Genomic DNA, 25,987 nt, shown 5'->3' with positions numbered 1-25,987 from the left:
AAATACTATCAATGTATTTATATAATAAAAAAAATTCTCCCCATTCATATGTCGTATAGCTTATATAGCTGTACACGCGTGGGTCTCTCCAGATTGATCTTGGGCGCGCTCCCTGAGCCGTCTGTGGTATCTTATAGACTAAATGTTTAATAAATGAAATATTTCCTGTATTTTTATTTTCTTTTTGAATTGGTAAAAGTCCATTTAAGTAGTAAAAGTTTATATGTTTGTGAAAATCTGTAACATTTTTGAACTTCCATTGAAACACTGAACGGAAGCAATGTATCTCGAACTACAGTTAATGATACATAAGTAACCATCCGCTGTTTGATCTGTGCTGCACAATTCAACGTGCTTTCTGCATGTAATGGAGAGTTTAAGCGGCTCTGCTGGAGATTTCCAGCAACATACCATAGCCCATAGGCTTTGACAATCGAGTCAAAATGGAGGGCTGTGAAAGTGCACGGCCTGCTGCTGCTGCATCCCGCCTACCATCAGGAAGTGAGCGAATCAACTGTTGCACAAGACCTTCAACATACGGACTGTGTGTTCTGTAGTTTCTCTATGCTACTTTCCGTGATATGACACAAAAAGTGATCATTAACTCACGTGGCAAAGCTATGAGTCAGTAAACAACACTGGGAAGCTTTAGTATAATTCTTGGAGGACTTGTACACGTGGCGGCAGCACCCCAGCCTCGTTTGAAAGAAAATGGCCTCTCGTGCTCCATGAAGCACGCTGCTTCACCGCTTGTACATACTATGAAAACATGAGCTTCATACATTTTCATAGTCCGCTGTAGTTGCCACTCCCACCACCCCGTCCTGTGTAATGATGCAGCCGAGATATCTTATTTACTGAAAGCAAAATTCTTGTTAAATTGGTATTCAAATTACACTGTTAACGAGGTGAATTTGTTTAGCCACAGCGCGTATTTTACCTACAGTTTTGACTTCTACACCTACTGTTAGGTGTTGATAAACAGAATAGAATTATCATGATACATAGAGGCCTACATGATATACATGATATGATACGAGTGAACACTCTCCCCCAAACACACACGCACGCACGCGGGGGTGTGCGTGGGTACATCTCTACAACTTTACACAACTTTAATGTAAACAAGAATGCAGAGATCTTGCTTATGAAACATGGTTTCATATGCCAATCAAAAATGCCCAGATCGATTACTTTCGTTCCTGCCCCACCCCTTCAGCAGATGGTTACCTATGGACAGGTGGATGAAACAAATAGATAAATATTAGGCTAGTCAAGAGGGTTAAATATACAGCTGTTTACAATAAAGTTTTTGAGTGCATGGATACTTGGAAATGAGTTAATCACATAGTGTACTTCCCTTCCTGGATTTTTTGGTTATTAATGTCTCATATCAAATACAGACCCTTTGTTCTAAGCAGAAATGACAAATGACTGTCTTGCCCTAAACCGAGAAAACCACCAGAAGATTGCTACTAATTGTATTTGCAGTGTAGTAGTGATAGCTTTGTTGCTTGATGTTATTTGGAAAATTTAGGACTATGGTGCCTTTTGATGCCTCTTCCCCTTCCACTACATGGCAGACTGTGAATGCTACTGCATTTCACATTGTTGAATTTCCATGCTAGTAAGCAATACTTCTACCAACAGAGTAACATGTGATTTAACATCAACACATACAGTGATTACCAGCAATGTGACAAAATTGACTGTGTTACAGATTGACTTTCCAAACCTAATATTGCACACATACTGCAGCTAATAATTGTACTTTATTAGTTTGATCAGCTCTGATGGATTAGGGATGCTGGTGAATTCTGTAACAAAGCAACTTTGGCTATTAAACGGTTGGTGATAACTTCACTACCAGATAACCCATACTTTTTTTTGCTTTAAAACAGGATTGAAAAATTATGGCCATGTACATCTATTCTTTCTGCTCTGACACACCATATTGAGCAAATCATGATAAATGAGGTGGAATACTAAACTTCACTAGAAGGGCCTCTAGGAATGAATTCTGTCACCTGTGCCTCAGTATTAGTCTCAGAGTTCTCAACTGAAAATTAAAAGGTGAAAACAGCAGTGAAGGAACACCCCACTTTTGTGAACATTAAGTACAGTAAGAAACTATGTTTAAGCAAGAAAGCTAAATATTAAAACCTTAAACTTTGGCCTTTAGGTTAAATGGAAGTTCATACACTCTTCTTAGAATCTACTCATACGATGATGTTTTCTATATTTTCTTCTTGATTTCAAAGTGAAATCTATTAAAAAGTTTATTTTTTTAAAATAACTAAGGGTTCTACATGGATTTCTCTTTGAACGGGAATAGGACCATGTGTTGTAATGTTCTTTATTTTTTATGGGTGCCATCTAAAATGACAAACCTGAGACCTAAAAAAAGGTGCAAGATGCAAACTTTTTCTTAATGTGTAGTCATGGATACTGTACAGTTAGAATTTGTTTTTATCTGCAATACGATTGTATTATTTTATCTGTCTATTACATGGTGTACTCATGTACTGTATGATATGTGTGCCCTTTAATGGCCCTTGTTCAATATACATATAGATTTTGGTTTCATAGTTCATAGCACTGTGCATGCACTGGCAGACTTGGATCAATGGGGCAGAAGGTCAAAAAACATTAATTTATTTTCAAGTGCTATAGTTATACAGTAATGTGTAAGCAATCTGTAATTGTTAGTTGTTTTTTTAAATATCAGAGAAACATCAGAAGACTAATAAAAGTGATATAAAAACTTGATAAAAACACTTCAGAAAGGACTCTGATTGCATGAACATAATTAAAATTACTATGGTATATATAGCATAATGACCTTTGCTATAAAGTGACATGAAACTTAAATGCTTCTTTTTGAAGAATAGAATTTTGTAATGTGAAAAACTTTATAAACTTAGTTATTTAATCTATTGAAGATATCACCATGGCATTACAGCCCCCAGAGATCCAAAACAGCTCTTATTAGCTTTGTGGGTGTGACCTGACCACATACTGGAAGGGGGTTGGGAATAGCATAACTGAATGGCAAATGGAATGTCTCATTTTTATTGGGTAGGAGAGTATATACATCTTACAGATTTTATAGATCTTTCTGCTTTAAATAAATATTAATGCAACAAAACTAAAATGAAGGACTCATAACAATACATAAAAACCAACATTGCTTGGGGGAAAAAACAAGGCTGGTTACATGATTATATTTAGGCTTAGACTACATATGTAACATTACTCTTCTGCAATTTTAAAGATTTGTGGAAATATATATACAATGATAACAATGCAATGGTTTAAGTTTGTGCATTACAGGAATAAAAATTTCAGTAAACAAAAATGATCATGCAAATTATGTATATCTTATATTCACTTAAAAAAATGTTCAGAGACCATGACACAGATTACAGACACCAAAGACTGGAGTGTTTACAATAAAAAGATTTATTTCAATAAGGCTGCCTGTTAAAGGGGAAATGCTGGTATTTTAGTATTGGTGACATTAGTGGACTAACAACAGCTGAAACAAATGCAGTTCAGTGCAGTAGTATAGGAATTAAACAAATAAGATGTGGAAAAAATCATTCAGATTTTCACTTTTTTTCAAACATAAATAATTCGTTTTAATTGTCTTAATTTTCTATTGTACATTTCAGGGACATTTAGTCTACAGTTTTATATTGCACATACATCGACACAATTATGTTTTAGAGACAGAATTAATTGAAATAATGTCAATTTGTTTAATCCTGTGTAAAATCTATTAGCATTAATCTTTCTTTTGTTACTTGTGCAGTGTAAATAATTTCCTAATGCAGCTTTTAGTTTAAGCATGAAGATAAACCAGTACTTTGCATTAATTTAACATGAGTAAATACACCATTTCACAATAGAAGCACTAAAAAATCCTACATCAATTAGATTTATATAATTTTACTAGAAAAAATTGGGTTAAACAGAATTTAAATGGCATACCTCTTGATAGTACAATTATAGTACATAAATTATAGTGTATAAACCCCATGAATGGGGTTCAGAAAATAGGAATACAGGAAAATATAATCTTTGAAATAAGGAGATAAATCACAATTGACATGACTGTGCACATACATTCAGAGATTTTTAACCACATCACTCCCTGATGAACACTTTTTAAACATGTAAGCATGCACAAAAAGCTGAGCTTTTGTTGAATTAAACTTAAAGCTCTTGAAACTTAATAAAACAAAAACATTTGTCTACAATTCACAATGTCTTCCAAAAAAAAGTTTATTGAAAGAGAAGTTATATGATTTTATTTATAGATAGCTTGTTTATAAATAAATAAACAAGCAGGAAAAGATAACATGCATGTGATACATTCAAAAAATAAAAACTTTCTGAACCCTGAACAGCATTTAATTCTAATTAAACTGATAAATTACTAATATATAAAAAAGAAACGGTTGAAAAAGGAAAGAAGAAGAAATTATTATATGTAATGCTGTACACGGGGTAATTCTGCACTACCTGACCAGTCCAGACCAATTCCTCTGGTCCAGTGTTGCATAAAGTTAATTCATTTTAAATCATAAACGATACAGTTTTCCGACGATCAACTGCAAAACTGTTTCATCTCCCATTTACTGCTCCCAAAATGGAGAGAGGTTGGGGACGGGGGCGGGGTGTTTAGGAGCCAATCAGAAACGCGTTCTCCTTTAAAATCTTAAGACGTAATAAACACACCCCCCGATCTCACGGCTCGCCTCCCATTTAAAAGTCTCTTTCCCCCATTTTGATTCGAAGAGGTAAAATCTTTCAGCTGTAACTCTTCTTGATCAATGTTTAATAGCAATTATTATGCATTCGTAAAGAGAACTGTTTAAGTAAATATGTACCAACAAAGTTCGGAGATCAGGTTTTTTGATAAAGAATGAGAACACTTTCTGTTTAATCTTGCTCATGTCAAGCCATGTCAGCTTTATTGTTGTTCCTCTCAGCACAGACTGATGCAACGTTACGAACGAAATGTAGTTCCCCCCAAATTAAAGTGCTACACGAAACAATTTCACACAAGATGATACAAAACACGGAGACAGAGAGGTGCAAAATTAAATACATACAATAAAAACAGACAATAGACACACAATAAAAATAATAATAAGGCATACAATAAACTGTACACTATAGACACAACATGCTCTGCTAAGTAGGAGCACTCTAGCCATTTTCAGGCTATATACCAAATATTTAAGTACAAATTATATTTACAGGGAAAAACAAATTGAACTGATATGCTTTATTTGGTTTCATTAATAGAATCTTAATATACACCATTAGACCATTTATTTAAAAATGATCAAACATTTGTGTAACCTAAAATGCCAAATGTCCTATTTGTATAATTAAACATTTATTCTTAACTGTTCCAACTGTCCAGGGGTTTGCCACAATGCTGCATTGTTGAAATTTCGTTTAGAAAACATATTTACAGCTTACACATCTCTCACTTCTGCATTGTTACATAACCTAATTTGGAATTAAATGAATCCTAACACACCAAATGTTGCTGAAATAACTTTAAGCTCTGCACTTGTATAAAACATTTGAACTTAGAGTTACTAAGAAGTTACTGTCACCTTCAGCCACATTTGTCTGCAGTCTATTGAGTGTGCTATATTAAACTGATATTTTTTATAGATAAATTGATAGATTTCATTTTTGTATTTTCAGGCTGTCCTGTTTTCCTGTTTTTGTACAACTTTAATAATATTTGTTAGAGATGTTATTTATAGCATTAGTTGTTATATGTGATAAGGAACTGTCAGCTCCATTTAACATTTGTATACCGCACCTCCACAGGTTACTGGAAATTAGAAACAAATGTATTAATTGATTCATTTAAGTGTATGTGTACATGTACTGCTTACCAGTGTTTTGAACTGTTAATGTAAAATTGTGTTTAGAAAATTTAATGTAAAACTAATAGTATATGTTATTTATTTACAGTACTAATATCTTAACATGCATTAATGGACCATTTTATTATGTGCTAATGTCAAAACATATGCACCCAACCACACACTTCTACAGATTAGCATAGACTATGAATACATTTATAAATAGACAAATCCAGTCGAATTGAAATTTTGGTGCATTCTAAATCTAAAATTGTTGTAAATTAAAGTTGATAGTTTGTGTCTATATCTACAGCTAACCCATGTCCAATTTATGGAGAACTATTATAGCATTTGTGATATTATTTATTAGTAGGCTTATGTGTCTTAACATATATAATTTAACAATATTTGGTCTACATGTTAACCAAGATGTAACAAAGAAACATCTGAGAAACATCACCAAATATCTTGCTAGAATTATCTTGCTAGAACCTTAAACTTTTGTACTTGTCTGATTCTAGCATTTCAGTGTTGTTTAGATGACGCCACACCATCACACACCAATATTTCAGATTTTGATTAGATTATGAACAGATTTTTAAAGCCGTTCAAACTGACCAGAGTTATGAAATATTGTAATGTTGTATTGTCTTGAAGGGTCGTTAATATGTTTCTCTATCTACTGCAAACACATAAACTACTTGGAGAATTATGGCAGTAATCATTTGTAGCACGCTTTGGTAACCTGGAGAAAGTGAAGTAGCTGCTCCCACCAAGCGGGCGCGCAAAGATAATGCAACTTCAGCAGCTCAAGCGAGAGGATAAAGAACATACAAAAGCCTACATACATGAACACACACGCACATGGACATGCTGCTAATCCGTTTCTTCCCAGCTGCATTTCATGTGTGCCAATAGTACTAGTGTTTTCGAAAGTAAACACATATCAAAACTGAAGTTTTAGCTAAATCTTTCCTCAAAAATGATGCTGTTTCATCATAATTCTGTAAAAGGTTAATCTGTTTAAACCACACATCTCTTCGTGTCTTAGTTTTACATTTCGTTTGTGCTAGTTAAACCCTTCTCACTGGACTATAGCAGTAACACCACTGGCTACAAACGAGTTCATGTTTTTCATTTCTTGTGTAAATAGAGATGTTTCGAGTACGTGTCTAGAAAAATAACCTTATACCTTTACGCATGTTATTCAAATGAATTAAGCGCAAGCGTCGTTTGAAAATGACAAAAAACTTATGTGTAAGACGTAAAAGAAGTCGGTAGGTGACTTATTTTCAGAGAACTAACAGGTTAAATAGTTACACGAAGACGTGAATGATCTAATCACCCATGCACAATTATTGTAATTCAACGACGCGATGAATTAATGAAGATACAGGTTAAGGAAACTAATAAAACGCATATTAAACTGTAATTAAGGCGCGTTATTTGCCTATATATAAATATATATAAATATGGGAATATTTAGTTAAACGTTTATAATTGGAAATCGGAAATACTACTACTATTAATGAGCACAGCCTGGTTAGGAGTGGAACCATTAGCTTGTAGTCCAGTTTGTTGCCTCTCAATGCGTAAAATGGTGTAATTGTATGTTTTGTTCGGGATACTTTAATCAGTTCACCTGTAAAACTCTTAATTTATTTGTAACTTCTGTTTGTGGCTTAGAAGGTTGTGATTGCGTGTCTGTCACAGTGTTTTGTTTTGTTTTTTCATTCTGTGCAGAGAGTTAATCTGTAGTGAATCAACAAAAACAGGTTAAGTTCCAGTTCAGATCGATTGTCAGGAAGCTCCTCCTCCCCACTGAGCGCAATTCTCACCAGTTCATAATCACACGTGAACATCTACACAGTTTAAAGCATTAAAGAGTCTTTAAAGCTTAAAGAGTCATGGTTTTGACCTAGTATTGTTTTATGCTATTTGCTGGGTGACTACATCCTTAAACAAGCAAATTTAATTGGGATTAACTTTGGTATGCAGAACGCATCTGATGATTTGATGATCCTTTTGTTGGTCAGGGTAAACTGACATCACAAAAGTCTACACATTCAGCCTGGTCTTCGAAGAGAAAAGAAAACAAATATCAATCTGTAATATCTTGCACTAGATCGTCCAGAATGATTATTGATATATGCTAGTTTGAAAGATTAATCTGAGTATATACAAAAATATGTAAACTTTCTTTACTTATTCTAAGTTATTTGTGTTTCTTCTTCTTCTTCTTCTTCTTCTTAAGATTATGATATTTAGAAAGCATGTTAATTGATGGGGCTCCAAACCCTGTTCTAATTCCAGCATCTTTGGTGTCATAACAAGGTAAAGTCTGTTTCTGTTGTTTTGTTTCTGATTCTGTTGTTTTGTATTTTATATTGTAATACACTTATTTATACAATCTCAATACAACTTTATTGTTGTGTACATTTCTCTGTTTAGACCAGTAAGTTTTGTTATTGTTAATGGCTGATATGAGTAATCTTTATTTATTTGTTTGCTTGTTTTTTTGCCATGTGTGTATAAATACTGTAGATTATAATTTGGTAAGCTTCTATGAAGTGAGTCTAACATTTTAACCATAATGTTAGTTCAATTAAAATTGTTTTAAATAACTGTTAATGAAATTCCTCATAAAAGTCCACAGTGACAGATTATAATAATATTCTTGTATTTTGTTTTATGATAATGATAAACGAGAGCTGGTTTTCTATTAGGAAAGCAAGATCTCAATAGTGAACCTGAATTTGATCTAAATAAACGTTAGAACTATAGAATGCTATCAGCTGTAACACTATCATTATATGACTCTTACACTTGTTTCAAACATTAACTTCATTAGAAGTGTAACTTCTTTACACTTGTTTCCAACATTTAACTTCTTTCAAAGACTTAGATTTTCTTTTTATTAGAGCTATATAACAGTTTAATATTAATAATAATAATAATAATAAGAAGAAGAAGAAATAATTCAGTAACCTGTTTGAAAATTAAAGTTTAAGAAATTCAGAAATTCAAATTATGCAAAACATGATTGATTTTTATTTCTATATGTTCCTATATGTACTTCTATCTATCTATCTATCTATCTATCTATCTATCTATCTATCTATCTATCTATCTATCTATCTATCTATCTATCTATCTATCTATATATATATGCAGTTGATAAACTGTTAATGTCAAACAGAACATTTTCCTTTATATATTATGGTTAACAAATGTTTAAATTTATTTCTAAATACTAATTGTATTAGTTCTACTTATGTATCTATGTATCTTAAGGAAAATAAAATCTAAAAAGATTCCTTCTGTGTGCCATGAAAAGAAAGTCTGGATAGCTAGAATTAATTTGACTAAATGAATATATTTATATATGTAATTAGTGCATATATTAAACTATTTACATATGTATTGTCTCATTATCAAACATGGGAAAATTTAGTATTTACAATTAGATAACCATTTACTGTCTAAATAGATTTTAATGTCTGCTTTCTTTGAAGTTAGACAGGAACAAATATCCATTTGGTAAAAATTATTGTCTGGTCAGAACTGGATTCAACTAGTATGTGCAAAACTACTTAAGATCCAATAAACATTCATTTTCTTTTTTTCCCCAAGCCCCATGGGCAAATTCATGGCAACGTTATTAGGAATACATGTACTGTTAAGTTTCAAAATAAGAGAAGTGCACCATATAAAAGCAAACAGTCATTTGTTTTAGTTAAAATGCAAGATTATGATGAGAAAAAATATGTCAGTGACTTTGAATGTAGCATGGTTTCTTGTACCAGTTGGGCTATTTTGACATTTAGTAGTTTACATAAAGGAGGTTACAAAAAATAAACCTTACCATACAAAAAAAATCCATTTAAAGGCAGTTCTCTAACTGCAGAAATGGTTTCTTTCTACATCATACATTCTAACAATGTTGAGCAGAAGGGTCCAACACACATGACAGTTTGAAGTAAATGGGCTGCACTCCTGACAGCTACAGTGGGCACAGGCTATTTGACTATTAGAAAAAATATCACCTGGTCTGATGAATGCTGATTTCTGCTGTGACATGCAGATGGTAGTGTCAGAATCTGGCATTACTCCAATACATGAATTCATGGACCCCATCTGCTTTGTGTCCACAGTTCTGGATCACTGCTGGTGGTGTAATGGTGTGGGGAATGTTTTCTTAAATCATGTTCATATGTTGAATCTCAAATGAATATATCCAAAATCATACCTGTGGATTCCACGTGACAAAGAAAAGATTAGGGTGGTCTGTTACTGAACAGTTGTTTTGTAGCACCATCTGCTGGACAGATTTAATAACCAACAATTTATTGTTCCTATTTTCCTCAACCTCAAACCAAACTGTTTATTTTTAAACAATCACATTGAATATTGTTTAAAAGCTTGTTTAAAAGACAACACCTTAAAGCTGATCGCTTAGGTTTAAAACCATAATTACAATCCCGATACAAAATTACATGCGGGAAATCCCAAAGATCTTGCATTTCTTACAGGAATTTCTCTACATTAGAAATTTGTACAGTGCAAGACAAAAGACCACAGACAACTTTAAACAAGGATAGAGTTAGACTTTACCAATAAAGTATGTATTTCAGGTCAATAAGACAGATTATGTACTAGAGGTCTCAAAAACGTGCGAGTTTAAACATTTTATAGAAAGGAAAGAAAGCCCTTAATTTCTTATTCAATCAACATATTTAATCAGGCTAAACATGAATAAGGTTCTTTGACTGTACAAACAAAATACAAATATGATGACTCTCCCCAACAACACACATAACCCAAATTAAGAGCTGCTGAGCCTACTGACCAAAATATACCAACACACTAAGTCTCTCCAATAGCATTTAATGCACAATTAACAGTAAAATAAAGATTTTTCTATGCACAATATTTAGGTATTTACATTTAGTTGCATCAGCCTTTTTTCTTAGATCAGATAAAGCAATTTATTATGAATTCATGTCAAAATTATGACTCCATTCATAATATTCAAAATATTTTTAATGATTTAATGGATAAATGTTGAGATTACCATGAAGACATTAAGTGAACAGAAATATGCTCAGGAAACAGAGTGCTGGGTTGGTACCAGAGCACTACACTGTGTGGTGTCCTGTTCAGCTTTTATTCTACCTGTGTGTGTGTGTGTGCGCGTGAGAGAGAGAATGACCAACAGATGAAATGAATAATGGGGTAAGTAAATATGTGCTCCGATAAGCGGAGTGTGTGCTGAACTGCTGACACGCATAGCATCTCTCTCACACTCATACACATTGCATCTTCTAGTCCCATTCCTATAAATGACTTGACATCTCTTCCTCAGTGAGGAAAAGAGGCAACCACTGGCTAGCAGAGAAAGAGAGGAAAACAAACCATTCAAAAGAAACAGGAACTAGACTAATCCTGTGCTAATCAGCAGACTTCAAAACTTCTCTCAATGCTCTGTGCATTTTGCTTATTAAAAAGCGTCCAGAGGTGGAGGAAAGACAAGTGCTTTCTCATATTCTCCTTGTGCCACGCTATGGCTGGGAGCTGCCCTGGCTATCTGGGTCTGTTCCAGATGAGCTAGTGTCTGAATCTGAGTCTCCGTCATTGTCCTCAGGAGGGCATTTTTCACGCAATCGCCTCTGTGTGGCACTGAGACGTGCCAACAGACCCTGGTAATCAAAACGGCCTCTCTTCTCTCCAAAAGGATCCTGGGAAGAGCAAAAGCCAGAATTGTTATATGCAAACGTTTGCATACCTTTAAGACAAAATGAAGGTGCTTATACCAACAAAACATTTACATTTTTGTAGATGTTCCTTAACTCTCACAGATTAATGATTAAATAGTATATGTTTTATAAAGAAACAATAAGATGCCAGGTTTGCATGTGATAATATCTAAATCTGAAATAATATTGTTTAGCTATCCATTGCTGTTACATCTGCAACCTTGTTTTGTGTCATCTAAGTTGAAATATTTCCAAGATTCTTCCTGAGATTTCTGCTATAATGCTCCCAGAAGTCATACACTGCCTTCTACAAATCAGTATAAATCACAGCAAAAAAACTTTTATTTATTGAGTTCTTGATAGTTGTGTGGTTGAAAGACAACATTTACATTAATTCATTTGTAGCTTGTCTTTTTTTTTATTTTTTATTTATTTATTTATTTATTTTTAAAAAAAGGGGGGTTTTCAGCGAAACACTTCAGGACATGCAAACATTGATTTCATTTTATGTGAAGATGATGTGAAAAAATAGAGACTGGCAAGGAATTGACCAACAAATCTTAAGGATGTTAAGTTATGTATGGAAACAAATGCAAAATTTAAGAGATGATGAGTGACATTAATGAGCTGCAATAAATCTTAGGGCAGCTAACTGTTTAAATATCTGTCAAGATTTGTGTTCTTTATTTAGCTTTATTCCAGCGGAGTTTGCTTCAGTGAATCTTTGCACCTTCTTTCCTGTGTTTCTTGGTATGCAAAATATGTATTTAAAATGTCTTCTTTTATGCAGAAAGCTGATCATTGTATTTACTCATATACCAATACCTGCATGTTTTGCCCTTGAAGGTGAAGACGTTCTTTGCAAACACTTTCGTAGAAGTCATAGTACTCCAAAAAAGACTTTTCCATCACACTCCTGAAAAACAGAAATAGAAATTGGGATAAGATTGCATGGTCAGCCATGATGCAATGGAGTAGAGAGGGTTAAAGGGCTTGCTTAAGGGCCCAAAAATGGGAGCTCAACAGTGCTGGATTTGAACCCCAGACTTTCTGATCTGTATCCCTGAGCATTTAACACTTCCTTTCACAATGTTAATTTCAACACTATAGATCATTATCAATATAAACACACATGTAAACACACGTACACATGCCTTTATTATAAACAATATATACAGTGTTCAAAATAACAGCTTAGAGCCTCTCTTTGCTCTCTAAACAGCCTCAATACTTCATGGTCTGGATTCTTCATGATGTTGGAAACACTGCTATGAGATTTTGGTCCATGTTGACATGATTGCATTACACAATTCCTGCAAACTTTCCAAGTGCACCTTTATGGTGTGAATCTCCTTTTGTGCCACATCCTAAAGATGTCTTAGTGGATTCAGATCTTGTTACTTGGGAGGCCATTGAAAATCAGAAGATGGGCCATGAAGGGATTCACAAGATCAGCAAAAATCCTCAGCTATCCTGTGGCATTCGAGTGATGATTGTTATTAACGGGCTCAATGTCTGCCAAGAAAACATTCCCCACTCCATCACACCACCTCCACCAGCCTGGACTGTTGACACATCATGGAATCATAACGTCACCAAAGTCTGATCCTACCATCTGTGTCTCTCAGCAGAAATTGAGATTAATCAGACAAGGCTGTGTTTGTCTATTCTTTCTTTTATTTTCTTCTTGTCTTTCAAAACATTCAAGATCCATCAAATTGTAATGGCATCTTATAAACACAGCCTGCTTCAAGTCACCCCAAAGTTTTGTTAGATATAGGTTTGGGCTCTGGATAGACGTTCAGAAACATTGAGCTTATTTTGTTTAAGCCATTTCCCTTGTTGATTTGGATGTGTCCTTTGGGTATTATGCTAAAAGGTAAAATTCCTTTTAAATCCTTTTTATATTTAGCTTACTAGCTGACACCTTGAAGGATGTGCACTAAAATTGACTGGTATTTGTAACTGTTCATGATTCCTTCCACCCTGATAAAAACCCCGGTTTTTGGTGAACAGTGAGCCCTAAAGCATGATGCTACCACCACCATGATGCACCATGGGAATGCTGAGGTGTCTTTTTTTATATAATCAAGTGGAATTATGAAATATTGTAACTTTTTTAATCATTAGACCATGACACATTTTGCCACATGGTGTTGTACTATTTTTTTTTTTTTTTAAAGTGCTTCTGTCTAGCCACTCTACCCCATCCATCTGAAGACCAGAAATATTGAAAGATATTCCTGTGACACCTTTAATATTTAGTAGTTCTCTTCACATCTTTCCCGGTAAACTTTTTCTTGTTCTTATTTTGGAAGAACATCCTGTTCTTGGTGATGTCATTGTGGTGCTCCATGTTCTCTATTTGTTGATGACAGTCTTTATGATTATGGTTATGCTAATGTTTTTGAAATTCTTTAATACCTCTGTCCTGATTTATACCTTTCAACTAGTGAGGCGCCACACATGATTTGCGAGATCTTTGCAGACCGTAGCTAGAAACAGTCAGAAGAAACCAAGAAGATGTGAAGATTATCCTACAGAATTGGCTGATTTTGATCATTTAAATATTAGATTGATTGTAATTTGTTCAATTTGAAAACAGCCAGATGCCCAATTCTAAAATGGTGTACATTTTGCCACCAGGTGATTCTGATTCTCTTGTTCAGTTAATTTGTACATGTTGTGATTTAGAAATGTTAGGTAGAAATGGGTAGAAATGTTCTGACAAGATTTATTTGTTTTCCTTTTTTTTCCATAAAAGGGCTGCCATTTTAATAAGTGTGTTTAGACATTTTATGGCCAGTGTAATTCAAAACCTTCAAAGCTTTTAACAATAAAATATTAAAATTACTAACCACAAGGCCTCTGGACAGTGCACCTTTCCTTCCAACATATCACAGACAGCCACACGCATTGTCTCATGGCGGATGCACTCATTGTAGTTCTTGCTATCTCCTGGGTGCCTCTCCTAACAATTACAGAAACCATTAATCAGCAAAATTAAACAAAACCAAATGAGGGTTCCCAAGAGGTGCACAGAAAACCATTAACACTATTGTTGGGAGATGGTGAGATCCCATCTGTGACCAAAAATCCCCTGTGTTAGACTTAAGTTAAAAATTAAAAAGTGCTTTCTAACCAAAATTAGATCAGCTGGAATAAGATTTGGATACTAGATAACTGTTTTACTATACTATTGGCCTGTTCGATTCAGTGTATGCTGCATAATGAAACTGAATCTTTTAGGCAGGAACTTGGTGATTTGGTAAGAACAGTCCAGTAGTACCTCTGTCCTACACATCTTGGTGTTTTCCTTCCTCTCTCTCACTCAGTCCCCCTAGTTCAAGCTTGCTAATCAACTAGTGAATTTGACAAGTTCATTTGGAAGCAGGTAGTAAACAAAATCTGCAAAAACAGCCTGTTTTAGGACAAGGATTGAGAAACATTGGAATATTTAATTGTCAATGGTAGATATCTTTCATAGATTTAAAAATCATTAAACATATACTCCAGGGGAAGTGAAAGATAAATACCTGCTCAAAGCCTGGCTCATTGTGGTATGGGTTCTCGGTCATCAGGGACTGGATAGAGATGAGGACCGAGGAGATGCTCTGAGCAGGGCTCCAGGCTGGCCCTGTCCATGTCCTGAATATCAAATGCATGACACAGAGAAGTCATACTTAAATTTCAAACAGCTTGATTTTATTGCTGGTCTTTTTAAACTGAATTCTTTTATCTCAGGTTTTTCTGCCTTACAGGTTCCTTACCCCAATCAACTATTCAGACCATCTGAGCAATTCCTGAACAAAGATTTCCAACATTATTAAATAACCTATCATGTTAGATACTATTATTTTACATCAAAGCTGTATACCAAAGTATTTTCATTTTACTATGCTAACATCTTATGAATCTTGGACTATTTGGTGGAGCATAAAATCTTACCCAAGAATACTCAGGCAAACTTTCCCATTGCGGTAGAAGTTTGGGTTGAAACGCACGGTGTTGTGTCCAGTGGTGATAAGTTTGACTCGTGGTGGGTGGATGGGGTAGTCAGGGGGGCAACGAAACAGGAAAAGGAAAAATCCACCCTCATATGGTGTGTCAAAGGGACCCGTGATTAATGCATGGATCTGCAGAAAACAGAAATGTCAGTGGAATAATGTTACTGACCAGTTCATAGAATATTCTTCCAAACACAAATGATGGGGTGTAAAGAAATTTAATATAGAATCCATGATTTTTATAGTTTTTAATTAAAATATTTTATAATAAGAATTCAAGTTTAAAACAGTCAATAACTTTAATGTCTTTTTAATTACATTTTAAGTAATGCAAACCTGAGCAGAGGGATATTCGGTATTCAAAGCTCACCTTAGTCATATCATGAGGATCAGGAACCACAAACATGCCAGGAGGCGGTTCCTTATAGATGGACATGATGTCTCTGCATGCAGATAAAGACAGAGATCAGTGAAATAAAATAAAGTTAATTTGAAATACATTTTCTCAGTGGCACAATGTCCATTGTCCCATCTCGGTTCTGTTTTAGGTGTCCCTTATAGACAAGAATCTCCAGAGTCACATGGTAGTGTTCAACAATAAATATTGTTCATTTATTCATCTTCAATAGATTCTTCAATTTAGGGTTGTGATAGATCTAGATCATACATATGCCAAACACACTGGAAATGAGATGCTCACCTAGAGCAATCTATTGAACCAAACTGCCTAATGTCATATCTTTTGGAGCTGGGCGGTAACCCACATGCACATGGAGAACATGCAGATAAAGAAAGACAGTAAACCGAGTTCAGGATAAAATCGGGGACCTACAGTGGCTACAACTAAAAAAAGAAAATAAACAAATAAAGAAATACAAGAAATACGTTCTAAATGAACACATATGAACTGTTTGGCTTATTTTAAGTGTCTACTTACTCAATAGTTCACACATCATCTCCATTTCGAAAGCATAACAGTCTTTAAAATGTACAATTCAGTGCCAACTGGCAAAACTGTACATCACCCTGCCCACTCTACTTCAAACTCAAGGAATTTTGCCAAGTCTACTGACAGAATCCTTGGCTGCAGCTTCCCATTTACTGCCTGAAGTCAGCATCAAGAGGATTTCTCTCTGGGGACCTGATTGCTTTCCTTGGAAAAGGCTCAAAAATATAGTGTGATCTGCTCTACTTTCACTGAGTCTACAAATAAAGCAAAAGACATTCACTCAGGTTCTAGAATTATAATTTTTAATTTACATTTATTAAAAGTGCATCACAGTGCAAAAATATGTGGATAATATGACAATATGTGGATCACTGAAATGTGATTCACATTGTAGAAATCATCATTCAATATAATTTTATAAATAATGCATGTAATATTATTGTAAAGTTTAAACCCCCAGGTTCCAAAACTGTGCAACCCATAGACTACGATTTATATAGAGAGCATGCTGACCAAAAGATGAAAAATTCTAGATTTATTTACGGTTGAACAAGCAGTACAATTTGTTCATAACATAAAACCTGTTTGTAGCAAACAGATATAAACGCACTGCAACATATGGATACAAGATTTCTTCATTTGTTGGACACTTTAATTCAACGTGATTCATAACGTACGCGCTGGTGTTTGAATTTCTACCTAAAGACCTAACATCTAAACATCAGGAATTACATATAATACATGTATTCCAGGCTGTTGGCAGTGTACCGTCTAGTTCAGTTGCAGAAGCAGATTTTGCCCAGGGTGTTTAGCTATAGCCGATCTATAACATCTAGGGTAGTTAGTAGAACTTAGAAGGCATATCTAAAGACCTCACTATTTAATTCAGTTTTCCAGTATGGAATGAAAATGATTATTAATAAATTTATAATTACACATTTATTTTCCCCCCTAAAGACTACATTACATTGTATTTACATTACTCTACATAACATTTAATTACAATTCTAATACTACTTGCTACATTTAGTCAGTTCATGCCAAAATCACATCATATCAAAATTCATATCTACAAATACCGCATTATCAGAACTGTCAGTCATCACATCATCCGTATAGGTTACACACTACTACTGCTGCATATTGTCATTCTCATACTTTATGTACATAACTGATCAGTCATATATTCTGTATTCATATTTAATACTCATACTGTCTATATTGTATCACATCGTCTGCATTGTCTTGTATAGTATAATGTTATTTATGTCTGTACTTTTGAGAGTCACAAACAGCTGGAACCAAATTCCTTGAGTATGTCAACACACTTGGCCAATAAACCTGATTCAGCACTAAATCGGGTATCCTGAAGCTGTGAACTCAAAGGCTGTGAACTCTATATAGATTAAATAGCGACAGTATTTAAATAGTAAATAAATGCGTCACATTCTCGGATGGGTGTCAGTACCCTTACTATTTCAGGTAGGTCACCTCAAGAGACTTTTTCCTTTACTTGGCTTTCCAAAGTAAAACTTAAGCAGCCTGCTGAATCAAATTCATTGTGTGGAATCGGCTCTTTTTTGGAGCGATTCCCAGTTTCACTAAATGATTCAGTGTTAGCTGCGACAAAACATTCATTTAAACTGCGTGTTAATTAGCTTCTACCTTGTTAAACGGAAGCGGCTAAGAGGCTAGCTGGGAACCAAAAGTTCAACTTGTTCAGAAAACATGACTACTTTTATTACATTACTTTTATATTCGAATCATGTTAATAGGTAAAAGAAAATTGTACATGATTTCAGTTAAACTCATATTTACACTCATCTATCATAAGGACAGGAGAATTTAAATGACATTCGGGTCTTACTTTACATAAACATTGTTGGTAAGTGAGACAGAGTTTAGAGATGCATGATGTTTTTAGGAAAATATTGCAATTGTATTGCAATAAAACATAGGGGTAATGTGACACCCATTACTAAGTAACATTAGTAAACAGAACTTAAGTTTAATTACAAGCATCCCAGCTCGGCTAGCTAAGTTAGCATGCTAACGTTATGCTACCTCTTTATCCGCAGAATGCACTGTTGCGAAGCTTTCTCGTTGTCCCAGTCGGTGCTCAGTGTAGGGTCCCAGGACGTGGCGTGAATCTGAGACAGAAGACCTGCTCCAGCCAAATTCGCAGGAGCCCCGGTTAGTCCCAGGCCGATGCTCGGCGGCAGAGATGGCGGCACGGCTGCTAGCATCGAGCCGGTCGAGCTAACAACACCGCTCTCCTGGCTTTCCATGTCCGAGGTGATGTGGTGCGCTACACCGGGGGATGCTGCGGCCAGGCCGGTCTCTGCAGCCACTGCGGGAGGAGGGGAGGACGGTAAAAAGTGACCTAAACTCGGTACCAACTGAGCTCCGTTACCGTGACTGGACGCCACGGCTTCTTCTCCAACGTCGTCCGCCATCGTTTATCGGTTCTGCCGTGGATGGCTCTGGGATTTCGAGCTGTCAGTTCAACACTATTTCCTCTTTTAGTTTCTAATTTCTCTTCACTCAAGAACCTGGCGTTAATCTACAACAGCACGAAGAGAAACCATTTCTACGGCATCATCCCTATTTTGTTTCCTTTTGCATACCGTCTCTCTGAATACAGTGTGTAATAAAAGAGTCACTCTCGGTGTTCAAGCAAATAAGTTTAAACACGCGTACAACATGTTGGGAAAGCCACACCTTTCCAGCTAAAGACTCCAGCGTCGCTCTGTATTCGGCTACGGATGTCTTTTCGTCGCTGTTGTCGTATACTTCCTTCCAGTAAGGAGCAATAATAATAAGAATAACGCCACCTATTGACACACATTTTCTAGTGCACTTCAAAGCTTGTATCGTGCTTTTAATTCACACCCTATGTAGGGCACTCACACTAAAGTGTAGGACGTCATTATGGATGCAGCCACTAAAAAAAAGTCTTTCTGGGTAAATTTTCAGAATCATAATCAGAATTAAAAAGAGCTTTAATGCCAGGTATGTTTTCACATGCGAGGAATTTGTTATAGTGACAGAAGCTCCACAGTGTAGCAGAATGAAATATACAATATAGACAAATTGTATGTACAAATGTACATGAAACTGTAAAATAATGGCACATTCTTATGTACTTGCAATAGGTCATGTCAAATATATATATAAAAAACAATAATAAAAAACCAAAAAGATTTCTCAAATTCAAACTAGAGCTTAAATTTCTTGTTTTGTTGAAAGCATACATTTTGCTTTTAGTCATACAATTACATCAGTGGATATGAGCAAACTATATAAAAGGTGTAATTCTGGAAAATGTTCTTTTATTTATATATAGTTTATCCTTGCGTGTATCAACACACTTGGCCAAAAAACCTGGTTCTGATTCTATTTCTCATTTACATCAATGCCGCCATCTTGGCGAGGGCATCGAGCCAAGCCGATCTTCTTCGACATCTTGTTGGTTAGCTGACAGAAGGTGCAATACCCCCTTCTAGCGACCAGGAGAGTGGACTGAAACTTTTTTGGATTTAAAAAAAAAATTATTCACTAAACTTGATTTATATATTTAATTGATTTTTAGTGCGGCTAGTAAATATTTATATAATCTTACACGTAGAGTTCTTAAATGTGCTGGATCATGTGTCTTTCCCTGATGGATATGCTGCAGAGTAGTGTGTTCTGGGGATGGAATTTATGGCTCTTCCCCAATTCAGACCATGTGGTTCAACTTATTAAAAACAACCATCTCTTTTGGCTCCATAAATGATGCTTTACCATAATTTTCCACTAAACCAAATATTTGTGATGCTACAGATGCTGATATTCTTTCAATGGTTCATTAAAATTAACACCTAATTAGCAGAATAACATGTTGAATTTGTGGTCATTTTAAATAACTAAAGGCAGCTTGGCATTAAAATGGACACTAAAGTACAGAAAGCTTACATAATAAAACTACACATCTACATTCCCCAAGTAACACCTTGTACCACAAATAGCTTGAACTATTCTGATTTCAACACATGTAACAAACCGTTTACTGTGACCTGTAAATTACCATCAAAATCTATTTTACTAAAATAGTTAATGCAAACGAGAGCTTTTATACAGGTTTGATTAGTCAAACTGCACCCATGAAATGCCTGAATGAGCCAGAACAAGTCTAGAGGACCTCGATCAGGCCATCCTTAAAAATATGTTTGCAGTAAGTTTATTAAAAAAAAAAAAAAAAAGTACAATTTTGGTGATGGTGATTACGTAGGTATGACTTTACACAAATTATAATATCGTGACGTCACTGACTGGGTCTTCAACCCTTCGGGCACATCATCGCAAAACTTATTTTGATGCTGGGCACAGTTTTTCCAGAACTTCCTGCCATGTTAAAGCGGTGTCGAGCTGATTTAATGATTTTTTAAAATTTTTTTTTTTAGACGCATTATGGTGCCCGAACTCGTTATTATTATTATATTGCTTTTGTATTAGTTGTTTGAAGAGTAAAAAAAAACAAAAAAAAAAAAAACAAAAAAGTTAAAAACAACAAAATCGGTCGGTCGGACTTAAAGCCCAAAAAAAAAAAAAAAAAAAAAAAATTGAGTCGGTCCTAAATTGACAGGGTCGGTCAGGTTATGGCAAACAAGAACATTTAAGGATGGCCTCAGGGAAATATTAAAATCTTCATATTGGTAAATGTATTTAAACTCACTTTCTTTGATGGTGGGATTTAGGTTGGTACCTGTCGGTCCGGTTTGAGTTTAAAAAAAAAAAAAAAAAAGAACAAATAAATAAAATAAAAGCGCTGATCACCTGGGATCTCTGCATTGCTGTTGGCTGATTAGATGACTGCATAAATCTGCAGGTGTATGGGCATATTTATAGTTTCAATATAATCATTGTTCACAATGGATTAAACAGGAACCTTTGTAGTATTTCATTAATTCTGGTTTTGCCAATTTACAGCAGCATTCAAAAGTGAGTTTAGACACCTTATTTCCAAGAAATTGCATTATTCAAGGGTGTCCAGTGAATATTTTTGGCCATCTGTTTATTAAAAAGACCAGATTTCTGGGCTATTTAAGAGCTTTAACATAACATGAGTCAAAAGGCAGATAAGGTTATCCCACCCATTTATTCAGACAGATTGTCCCAAACTGTAGTGAGAAATTACATAAAAACCTCATGGAGGAAAGGAAGGGGAGAAAGACGTTTCTAGTAGTTTGTTGGAATGGCATGGCCTTGTGAGCTTTGCTTCAGATTCTGATCCCTGGATGGACGGTCAAGAACAGGATGACAGGTCTAAATTACATGGCAAACAAGATAAGGAATGCCACCATCAGACAAAAAAGACCCATGGCCTCAGACAGGGCAAAACCCAAGATGGCATAAGAGAAAAGCTGTTGTTTCAGGGAAGGATTCCTGTCAGAATGGAAAAAAGCAAAAAGAAACAGACAATGGTTAAGAATATGGTTATGAGGAGACCTGAGCAAGTATACATAGGTTTAAAAAAAAAAAAAAAAAAAAACCCTATCCAAACACAAAAGGAAATAATTTTTCATTTAGATTAATAATAGATATAATTAATTTCTTTCCAGTACAATGTACCTGGCATAGCCAATGATTAGGCTACCGAATACTGTCCCAATCCCAGCTCCTGATCCAGCGACTCCCACTGTAGCAGCACCAGCACCAATGAACTTGGCTGCAGTGTCGATGTCTCTGGAAACAGCACTGGTCTGGAAGCTCCGGCTCACGTTCAGAAAAGATGCCCCATTCACAGGCAAGAGAGGTGCCTAAGGAATAAGCAACATTAGTGACTAACAATGTTTGAATTCCTTCTATGAACTTCATACAGCATCAGAAACCTTACCTGCTCAGTTCTGGCTTCAGGTCTGTTGAAGACAGACACAGAGACAGGCCGTGCTAGTACTCTGGAGCCTCCACGGAGCTGAGATGAAAAACAAACAAACTAAGCAGTAAGTACGAGTAGTGCTTAGATGGAATTGACTCATAACATACATGACATTGCATATATGACTCCAGATTTATTGGCAGCAAACAAGGAAGGCATAAAGCAAACACCACATGCAAGTAAATGTCAAGAGCTACATCTTTTGAATCCTTTAAAGTTTTTCTTATGCAAGATGTCAAATTTATCTGATTGGATAAAGAAAAGCTCAGCATTTGCCTCTTCCTGTAGTTGACTGGATTGTTATATTCTTACGTTTGACCAACTGTATTAAGTCCACTCCTTTTAAACAAGTCAACATTTAGAGACAACTTTGGCATTCCTGCAACTTCTAAAGGATTTGCACCAAAAGGTTCTGGCACTTGGCTCTAAAAAAATGCCCTAATATGCAAGAATGTGTGAATGGTTGCCTGAGCTGGAATGGCCTCTAATAAAGGATGTACACTGTTTTCTGTCTAGGTCTAGGGTTAGAGGATGACAAATTGTTTGCATTTATTTTAATTGTTCATTAGTTGTATCCACTGTATATGCATATCCTGCATATTAAAGAAAAAAAAATTTCCCAGCTTCCCCAATTAACAATAATTTGATTTCCTGTATAATGCTATTTTATGCAATTTCTTGCATTTTCTTGTAGTGAGGATCACAAAAACACACAGCACCCTGTTGCATTCTCCATACTAGTCCCAACACAAGCACATACATTTTAAATGATCAAACATTGAAGTGCTTATTTAAAGATTACACCAAATACATACCACAGAGGGAGCAGTGACAAACTTGGCACAGGCATACATGACCGAATCCTGAAGAGTCAATAAAAATAAATAAATAAAAATAAGACACTGCTGTCAAATGGTCAAGAACAACATGAAGAAAACAAGGCATGTGGTAGCAAAGATAATACCACAGGACACAGAAATATAAAACAAGTATTTGGGATAAAACTGCATGCGTGTCAATGCAGAAGTTTTTGAAGACCATGTCAGTTGGCTCTGTAAATCAATGCGTGTTGCATAGATTAGCAGTATAGAAGGAAGATGAGAATAATAAACTGATTTACTTCACCCTCAAGGTGTATAACTTGCATGCTAATTTAGCTGCCATTATTCTATGCTGCTAAAATAGATTCATGATCATTATTCTGTCCTTTTCCACCCCCTTCTTGTGGTATTTGATACAAGCACATAATATAGCTTACTGGTAAATGTGCTTTCAGTATGGCAATCATTACCATTCAATAACTGGCACGTTAACAGACATACTACTTGGGTAGTTCTCATTAGATACTTCAACCCTGGGCGTCAACGATGCACCAGGATACCATTAGATGATCAGTGGCTGAATAAGTCAAATTGACAGACTTACAATGTGTATCCAAGACACCTCTGACCCTGTTCACACATGTACTTAGTGTAGCACTCTGCACTTGTGATGGGATCACCCATGATAAATGAGGGTCCAGCTGGACAAATAATAGGAGCATGCAGAAATTGCTTAACTGCCACAGTTAACTATCACAAACATTGAACAAATGTCAAAGAGCAGACAAATTAAGCCATGTGGGTTAATACATTAACATTATTCAAGCAGTCAGATCGATATGAAATAATTAATCACTGCTAAACTACACAAAAAACTGCTAAACATTTTTTTCTAAAAAAAAAAAAAAAAAAAAAAGTCAGATGTCAGCAGTTACATACACCTTATGCAGGTTACCTGAACATAAGGGTACACGGATTTTAATTGACATTACTATGTAATTATAACAGTATCTAGAGGATTCCCTTTAACTGCTTAGGAAAAAAAAGGCCAGTCACATTGTACTGATACATTTTTAATAATACAAGCAATCTTGAAAAGAAAAAAATCTAGAAAAACTAATCCTATATTGATGTGTGCAATTATATTTCAGATATGTATATAGACAGAGTTTCTGGTTTCCACAAATGTTTATTCAATTTTAACCATTACATTCCAGTTAACACCATTAAATGGGTATAATAACTAAATATTGAGGTCTTTAATATGCAGTGATAAGATTTTATTTTCTAGATCCAGGTTATTAAAATGGGATCTGGTGACCCACAAGGGTTCAAGGATACCCTGGGGTTTTTCAACATTGGAACAAAAGAATTAAATCAGACTTCCAGTTTGTCCTTCAGAGACCTCTTTGATCTTCATGGGTGTAGAGACACCAATACCAAAATCACAGCAAAACTACATATTAGACACAAGGCCGATCCTTACTTAGAAGAGAAGAGCTCAAGATGGCCCGTTATTCAGGCGCTCAAGACACTCATAGCAACGAGTGAAGGTCATCAATCCTTACATTTATTTTCCCACTGAAATGAAGAAATTATATATAACGTGCTTAAAGAAGTAGAGGAGGAAGACGTTGTGCCCTTGATCATCTTGAACCCGGCTGGTTGATTATCTATTGGATGTGGAGCAGCAGGGCTTAACACTAGGCCTGAGAGATTAGCAGATACACATTTTACAGGTGTCAAATGAAACCATAGCTATGTGGTCACAACTAAACTCCTAAAACACATAGCCTGTAAAACTATCTGCACACACTTGTTTATTTGACACAAAAGTATTAAACCTGTTTAACGACTTTAATAAGCTTCATAGCTAATCGGCTAATCGGCTAGCCGCCTGTGAATGGTTGTAGTAGTCATTACATGTTCTGGCCAGTTACAGAATTTAGGCGAACTAGGAAATACTCATGCTAACACCAAAGTCAGAAAAACATATTGCCCTTTGTACCATGCATCAAGCCAGTACCCAGAACCTTTAACTCACCTATTTAATACACAAGCACCAGGAGACAAACTTGAAGCTAGAGTCAATGAGCGCCGTGTAAAACTGTCACCTTGTCATTTATAAGCTTATGAACTACGTCCTCATCTGTGATTGGCTGTAAGTCATGTCAAGACTCGGTGAAAGGACCAATGAAATAGCGAAGAGGCAGAAATTAGCTATTTTGGTTGGCTGTAATTATTAAATAAGGCGGGACTGTTTACAGCTCTCATTTTAATTGGATGATATTGCCGGGAACGCGCGAACATATGTCCTTACACATGAGGAATACTGGACACGCTGACGGAAGTCCCGCCCCTGGTAAAAGAGAAGACGAGTACCTGCAGTATATACCGAATACCTGCAGGGGGAGACATACCCATAGATCTACATTTACATCATTAGGCAGACGCCCTTATATCATTTATTCACACAGCTGAGTGATTGAAGGCCAAGGACCTTGCTCAGGGCCCCAGCAGTGGCAATTTGGTGGATTTGGGATCGAACTCACCTTCCAGTTGGTGGCCCAACACCTTAACGACTATGCTGCCGCAGATCTAATCAGTATATTGTACCAATACTTTCCTACAGTATAG

The 25,987-nt window shown here is 35.5% G+C and overlaps 2 protein-coding genes across 3 annotated transcripts; both read right to left on the bottom strand.

Annotated features, from left to right (window-relative positions):
• Positions 1 to 10,487: 10,487 nt before the first annotated feature.
• On the bottom strand, positions 10,488 to 19,536 carry ube2z (ubiquitin-conjugating enzyme E2Z). Its single transcript, XM_027139129.2, has 7 exons — positions 18,674 to 19,536; positions 16,031 to 16,103; positions 15,602 to 15,789; positions 15,190 to 15,301; positions 14,512 to 14,624; positions 12,479 to 12,569; positions 10,488 to 11,635 (listed from the first exon to the last, which is right to left on the bottom strand). Exons 1-7 carry the CDS (start codon positions 19,063 to 19,065, stop codon positions 11,459 to 11,461), a joined length of 1,146 nt encoding a protein of 381 aa, XP_026994930.1. The 5' UTR covers positions 19,066 to 19,536; the 3' UTR covers positions 10,488 to 11,458.
• A 2,194-nt stretch (positions 19,537 to 21,730) lies between these two features.
• Positions 21,731 to 25,507, bottom strand: atp5mc1 (ATP synthase membrane subunit c locus 1). Of its 2 annotated transcripts, none has more exons than XM_027139194.2 (5): positions 25,395 to 25,507; positions 23,345 to 23,392; positions 22,488 to 22,565; positions 22,223 to 22,410; positions 21,731 to 22,036 (listed from the first exon to the last, which is right to left on the bottom strand). In XM_027139194.2, the coding sequence occupies exons 2-5, from the start codon at positions 23,381 to 23,383 to the stop codon at positions 21,922 to 21,924; spliced, it is 420 nt and encodes a 139-aa protein (XP_026994995.2). In that variant the 5' UTR covers positions 23,384 to 23,392; positions 25,395 to 25,507; the 3' UTR covers positions 21,731 to 21,921. The 2 variants fall into 2 exon arrangements, with proteins under 2 accessions (XP_026994995.2, XP_026994996.2); XM_027139195.2 differs by having other exon boundaries at positions 23,345 to 23,401; positions 25,395 to 25,497.
• Positions 25,508 to 25,987: the final 480 nt, after the last annotated feature.

This window comes from Tachysurus fulvidraco, chromosome 15 (genome assembly GCF_022655615.1).
Source record: "Tachysurus fulvidraco isolate hzauxx_2018 chromosome 15, HZAU_PFXX_2.0, whole genome shotgun sequence".
NCBI lineage: Eukaryota > Metazoa > Chordata > Actinopteri > Siluriformes > Bagridae > Tachysurus > Tachysurus fulvidraco.
This window is presented reverse-complemented; position numbering and strand designations above follow the sequence as displayed.